The 6,679-nt window shown below is 37.0% G+C and overlaps 1 protein-coding gene across 2 annotated transcripts in view; it reads right to left on the bottom strand.

Annotated features, from left to right (window-relative positions):
• anapc1 (anaphase promoting complex subunit 1) overlaps positions 1-4,856 on the bottom strand; it is a 38,640-nt gene extending 33,784 nt beyond the window's left edge. For both annotated transcript variants that reach the window (XM_017432563.3, XM_017432557.3), the window contains exons 1-11: positions 4,678-4,856; positions 3,591-3,830; positions 3,313-3,477; positions 3,075-3,117; positions 2,836-2,933; positions 2,592-2,674; positions 2,367-2,440; positions 2,113-2,258; positions 1,882-2,039; positions 1,546-1,671; positions 698-916 (exon numbers count right to left, since the gene is read on the bottom strand). In XM_017432563.3, coding sequence (XP_017288052.1) covers positions 698-916; positions 1,546-1,671; positions 1,882-2,039; positions 2,113-2,258; positions 2,367-2,440; positions 2,592-2,674; positions 2,836-2,933; positions 3,075-3,117; positions 3,313-3,477; positions 3,591-3,806 — 1,328 coding nt within the window. In that variant the 5' untranslated portion in view covers positions 3,807-3,830; positions 4,678-4,856. The remainder of the gene's footprint in view (positions 1-697; positions 917-1,545; positions 1,672-1,881; positions 2,040-2,112; positions 2,259-2,366; positions 2,441-2,591; positions 2,675-2,835; positions 2,934-3,074; positions 3,118-3,312; positions 3,478-3,590; positions 3,831-4,677) is intronic.
• Between the last annotated feature and the right edge of the window lie 1,823 nt (positions 4,857-6,679).

Consider the following 6,679-nt stretch of genomic DNA (forward strand, 5'->3'; position numbering starts at 1 on the left):
AAGGAGTTGTTGGTAAATTATTTTTGTCCTGTGTTTTAGAGGGGGAACCGATTATTTCAGACGACTGAAATATTTGGTTCCCCCCTGGTAACTTTTGCAAAAAAAGAACAAATGTCTCCAAATTCACAGGACTTGTTGTCCATGGTGAGAGGAATAAACACAGTTAAAGACTTGTTGGTAAATTAACTGGTTGTTGTTGGATAATTAATGCCACTATGGCTGGTGGACCCCTGTTTCTAAAATGAATTTAATTATCCCATAAACACTTATTTTTTCTCTTTTGTTTGGAATACACTTCTTATTTTTGACAAATTATTTCACATTTATTATTGCTACAAGAAACTAGTAAATAATTTTAAACATAGAAAATTTGGTCACAATTCTCTTACCATGTGGGGAAAAAATCAAAAGATTAAAGTATAGCTTGACACAATATTATGATAACCTTTTCATTTATGCCACTTTTTCTCATAAAGGTTATCTGCCATACAAAATCAGAAGAAAACATTTATAAATTTCCTACCTAAGTAGTCTCACATTACTGAAAATCTAATAAAAACTATCAATTAGAAGAAGAACGATGTCTTTATATTAAAACACAAATATCACTAATCCATCCAATAACTGTCATTGCTCTAAATGAGTCAAGTCTGCATGTCTGTGTCTGTTTTCAACATGGCTCTTTGCTGGTTATTACCTGTGACAGCCAGCCATGACAGTCTCACTCCACAGCTGCTCCACACAGAGGTCAGGTACGATGGGCTCCCTGTCTGGCGTAATCATCGATTCGTTGATCGTACTGTTGGTTAAGGGTAACAAACCATGGTGCCCCCTGGGGGACAGGCTGTGGAAGGACGTGTTGAAACGAGATGCACCTGAAAAGGATGGAGCTGCCATGCCTGGAGAGTGGGCACGGCTGGGATAGAAGGAAAAAGGAACAGGTGAAATAAAGTTTTTAATTACCATTGATGATACAGAGGGGCTGTTTACACTACCATTTAGTATCAATCTGTAGCCGTTCGTATACACAACAATAGCGCTTGTATCCTCTGAAGCCAAAGCTTTCTAAACCCAGGTCTCAGAGCGGAGATTTTCAGACACTTGTGTTTGCATTTCAAAGGAAGCCGTAATGAGTGAAATCCTGAATGCGCACCACAGACGGCTACATTCAACAGCTGTTCTGCACATGCACAATGAGATAAACAATAACAGCAAATAGCCAAGTGCTGTTTATGTTACTCACTCTTCTCAACACGTAGCAGCAACCCAACCTCACTGTAAGTCCAAACAAACGTGCCTGTATTCACCATTTTGGATGTAACCGTTTACATGCATGCCTCACTGAAATCCTAGCAGTAGTGTTGCCAGATATACAATAATTACCCTTTTTATAATATAGTTTTATGGTCAAGTGTCCATCCTTTTATGTGCACATGTTCACCTGTACACAAAACACTAACATTTCCTGAGATCATCGAAGTGTTCCTTTGCCCATCACCTGTTCTGAACTTTAGTTGCACAAGCTGCAATGTGAGGTTAATTCACCTTAGAGCAGCCATGTTGGATATACTTGGGGAATGAACTCGAGAGTGGACTCCTGGTGAGGATGTCATGATCCTGCTTTGTTGACTTCGCAAAGCAGGGTAGTGCAGAGGGGAGCCAGGAGCACAACTAAAGGAAGAACACAAAAGAAAGAATAGGACAACAGTGGGATCAGAAATGCTTTGAAAGTCACAAATAAAGAAATGTTTGTCAGTAAATATTCAAAATATTTATGGATTTTCAGCCATAAATAATGGCGGAAACAAACTTGACAGTTTTCTCTTAAACATAACAACTCTAGAGCCTTTGCAAGCAGCGCTGTTACTATGATTTCTGTACCTTGTTCCAGATCCGAAACCGAGAACAGTTGTTCCACTTCCAACAGGGGAGTCAAGGTGAGAAATATTACGCAAATGAGACGTTGGAAAGCTCGAAGCCATCAGACCCAGCGGTGTCCCAACTGGCTCTGTCGGACACCTCAACACTGTGGAACGCTCCTAAAACAAGGGCTCATGGTTAGAGAAGGCACAGGAAAATTTTGCTTTTATGCATGTGTATAAGGTCACTTACATCTTGTGTTACTTTGCGTAGGGCCCACACAGTGTGTGTTCCTTGTACAGTGTCATATGATACAACTATAGAAGGCTGGCAGCAGGTGAACACTATTTTCATGGTGGAGTCAGACATATACTGCACATGGGACCCTTCAAACAGGCCTACAAAATTATTAAGAAAAAGTGGGGGGAAAAAAAGGACCAACAATCACTCAGAAGGGAGTCAGGAGGCACTCAGTAAATTTGTGTGAGATTGTTTGTGTGCTATACCTGAAGGTTTGGACACAACCGGTGCAATCTCACCTAGAGGATGCAGCATACTGAATACTGTGGGCATAAGCTCCCTGTAAAGAAAAAAATCTTAATCTTCATGAATCGGCTATACACAATGGAGTGTGCGTTTCTGTTCACACCCATTTGTGCTTTTGTGTCACTAATCAGGTGCATGTATGGATAAATCTAAACATATTTAGGATTTTGACTTGAGCTTTTTACCCAGGCAGATTAAGTTGCGTGTCATTTGCTGAATTTTTCCGTTCCAACAAAAGTCCAAACTTTGTCACCCAGACATCTGAGACCTAACGAAAAAAACAAGAGACAAGAATAACAATGGGAAAAATAAAAGAATAAATGATGTTACACCAAGACTGAGGAATCTTTTTTATAGTTGGCAGATACACTGACCGGTCTCGTTGTGTGAACATAAAAATAATTCACCAGTGAGTCACTTTTCCCTCACCTGGAAAGGTAGTGGTGAGATAAAATCTTTTCCAGTCACAGTGTGTACGTTGATACAGCTGCTCTGGACAATACAAACTGTCTGCTCAACTTCCTCCTCTGCAAGAACAACAATTAAGATGCATGTAATTGTTTTTACAGAATACAATACTCCCCAACAGCAATTCTGCTTTAATAAAACCTTAATTATAATAATAATGTTATCAATAAAACTTAAATGATGCTTTTATGATACTGTACCATCATTCTTGTTTTGAGGAACAGCAAAGTTACACCACAATGCCTGCAGAAAGTAAAATATAGTGTCAACTTCAAGAAGACTTAAATCAGAAAACTGACATCTTATCTGCCATCTAAATGATTCATTATGGTGAAACTAAATTGAGTATTTCTTAAACAAAAACCAACACTGGCTTTCTAATTTGTCTTAGAAAAGGAGGCTTTTATAACAGTAATCAAGACACAAGTAATAACCAACCTGCTGCACTGGACTGTCAACAGTGAAAGCCTTGTACACACTAGAGGCTTGTGTGCGGCTGCCTTGACTCCAAACAACCATGTTTCCTGCAGTATAAAGTTCTTCTTCAAACTCGACCTCATCCTCTTTGACTCCCATGCAGCCCTTCCTAAGCTGCCACCATTCCTGACGTTTAAAATACATCTATTAGGATGGACCAAAAAGCCACTAAACAAAGCAATTAATTAAATGAAAAATTCACACAACAAAATTAACATATAATAGCTGTCCAATCTCACCCTCTCTCTCTCCTGCAGACTGACTTCCTGCAGGGACCCTACCAGGCCAGCGGCACCATCTGATGACCAGAGCTCGGAGGCTGGTTGGAGCTCTCGAAGCTGCAGGTTGAAGGCATTTGGATGGTTCCTGCAGTGCTCGCGGCCAAATGGGACAAACGACTGCAATTCCCCTGCGGCAATCATCGTAGCTGTTTCTTCATACACGACTTCCGACATGAGTTCCAGATTTCAGCATTATTTCTGGAATGAGTGATAGATGTAAATAAAAAAAATAGGACAAATAATCAAATATACTTATAAATTACTGGTTTTACCAGATTTAAAGAATCATAAGGCACTGTTACATCAAGCAAAAGGTGACTACAACATTACAATCCACCAATGACTGCATTTAAATTAATAAACTTGTAAAATTGCATAGCATGCTTTACAACACTGTTCTTTTTACTCGCAGGGATATCATTTAATTTAGATGTAGTGAAATTAAAACTATTTTCTTAAATTTAAAACACGAGTTTGAATAGTGATTACACGACTGTTAAAAGGTTTATCTCAACTAACAGGAGTCATTAATGTTAACACTGATATGTCGAATATGTTGACATTCTTAAAATGTGTCAAAGATATTTCAATCATATCAGTAATAAAAATAGCATGACTTCAAATTGAATAACCACAAATGTGGCTAAAACTATTTTGTAAATACGTTAATGACAAACTAACTGCGGACTGTAACTCAAGGCAAATAAATAAAGCTTAAATATAACTGCCACCCACAGTAATAGATTAGAGATACGGTTGCATGAAGGCATCTTTTCTTTTTTTTCATTAGGGTTAGAATCAAACGATATTTTCTCAAGTGACAAGTCCGTTCTGACTAACAAGTAAGACGGGAGAATTAAAAATAAATAAATATAGCTTTAAATAGGCAGTTTGATGTCGGAAGGTAATCAAGAATTAGCATGCTAAGGCTAACTCCAAAAACTAACTCCATAGAAAACCATTGCTGTCAGTGACTCGATTAGCGTTTAGGCTAACGTTAGCTTCGGTTAGCTTTGAGTTTGTAGGGAGATATTTATCCGCTGACCTGATAATAAGGAATAGTCTGGCTCTTGTCGCGGAGTCCTCGTCTTTCCTTTTTGAAAGGCTTGCTTGAGCACAACGTCGTCACCCGTGCTAACATAAAAACGAGTCTGTTGGATTGGCAAAATGTGAAATTGGTTTTCAAATGACCGCGGACATCTTTGCTATCCCGACAGCCTCTTCCTCCGGGTCTCAGCCAATCAACAACGAAGAGGGCATGAGCTGGGAGCTGATTGGCTGCTGTTGTTAGGGACAAGTTTTTTTCTTTTTTTTTTTCCTAAACTTTATTTGTAACAAGGAACAATGCGAGAATAGGCAGAACATAATAAACATACAAAACTGGAGTTAGCCAGGTATACTGCATAAATAAAAAAAAGACAAAACAAAACATAACAGAGAAATAAGCAAGATAAAAAATACTAAAAAAATTTCAGTTGAGAGCTGTCAGGGACAAGCTGTAACATGTGGCGTCATCAGCTCTACATAGTTAAAGACAGAAAACAAATTTATTTATGTATTTGGTAGAGTGTGAGTAAATATAATGTTCTCACAGCCTAGAGTCTGGTGTATTTACAGTTTGAAGGACTATTTCTGTTTGGCTTGTCAGGTGTCAGCAGGTTAAAATCATAAACACAATATACAGCCTTCAGGGATTTGAGTGGGTTTCCCAAAGGCAAAACCTTGAAAAGAAACATCAAGGGGCTACATAAAACATACAAACCTAAAAAGTAAAAAGCAGAAATAATTATACTATAAAAACTGATTGATTCTGTTGACAAAAAAAGTCTTTTGTTATAAGTATAAAATAGCAGATTTTTGTTGGAAAGAGAGCTTTTTTAGGCATTAGTTTTATTTAAGAATGTCATAAATGTGAGGAGTAAAACTTCACTTTTCAGAAAGTATTAAGGTGTTAACGATTAACTCAGTTGGGACATAAAGATGATTAAATTTAGTTCAAGAGGTGCACATTTGTTTAAACAAAATTCTTTTCCATTGGAAGCAGGAATAAATATGTTATACCTTTTTTTTGTCATAGGTAATTGTCTCTATTGTCTGAAATGAGAACTGAGAAGAAAAACGGATCCCCCAGCACAAAAAAAAAAGCATTGCTGTGCTAGAAACTTATTTGGAGCAAACTTTATTAAAACAACAATATATTGTAAAATGATCTTTTTTTAAGTAAAATTAAGCAAATTATTTTCAATCAAATGTTTATGTTTAGAAAAATATATCTTAAAGTTAAACTGAAAATCCCACTTTAATGAAATAAGTGTACATTACCCAACATGAGCTGTCAATACAAAGACAGTGGAGATTTTAATAATTTAGTAAACCTTTAAACTTGATTACATACTTTTATAGAGAGGACATTAATAAAGGCAGCAGAGAGAGTAACTGTCATTCCAATTAAGCGTAAATGAGCTGATATTTGTTGGGGGAAGAGGTGATTAATTACCAGAATATGATTAAAGTCACACCGAGATTTGGGTTTAAACATCATTTACTGAACGTTGAACACTATTAGGACAGCTTCTACTGTTTTATACACATTTTCTCTTAATAATTTTAATGCAATGTACTTTTTTTCCTGTGATTAAAATTTTCTAGCAAGCTTAGCAAAATTTAGTAGTCAGGGCACATGTTATGTTGTTGTTAGATAGACTGCAAACAAATGTGTGCCGTAAAATTGGTGAATAAGAAATCATATTGTTACAAGACGTTAAAAGCGTGGCTGGCTTTGGTCCTCGTGGATGTGAAGAATTTCACACAATAAAATTGTTTCTCGACTGACTTAACCTGCCACACAATATCAGCTCTCTGAGGTGTGAGTGTCTGGCAGAGGAGGAGTTATAAAGTGATAAAATGCTTTATCTGTCAGATCAAAACGGAAAATGTTCAGGGGGAAGAATGTGTTTTGACTGGTTAAAATCACAATCAACTAAATCATTATACCTAGAATTCATCATCCCTTGAATAATATTTGAGAACTTAAAAAAAATATATAT

This window comes from Kryptolebias marmoratus, linkage group LG22 (assembly GCF_001649575.2).
Source record: "Kryptolebias marmoratus isolate JLee-2015 linkage group LG22, ASM164957v2, whole genome shotgun sequence".
Taxonomy (NCBI): domain Eukaryota; kingdom Metazoa; phylum Chordata; class Actinopteri; order Cyprinodontiformes; family Rivulidae; genus Kryptolebias; species Kryptolebias marmoratus.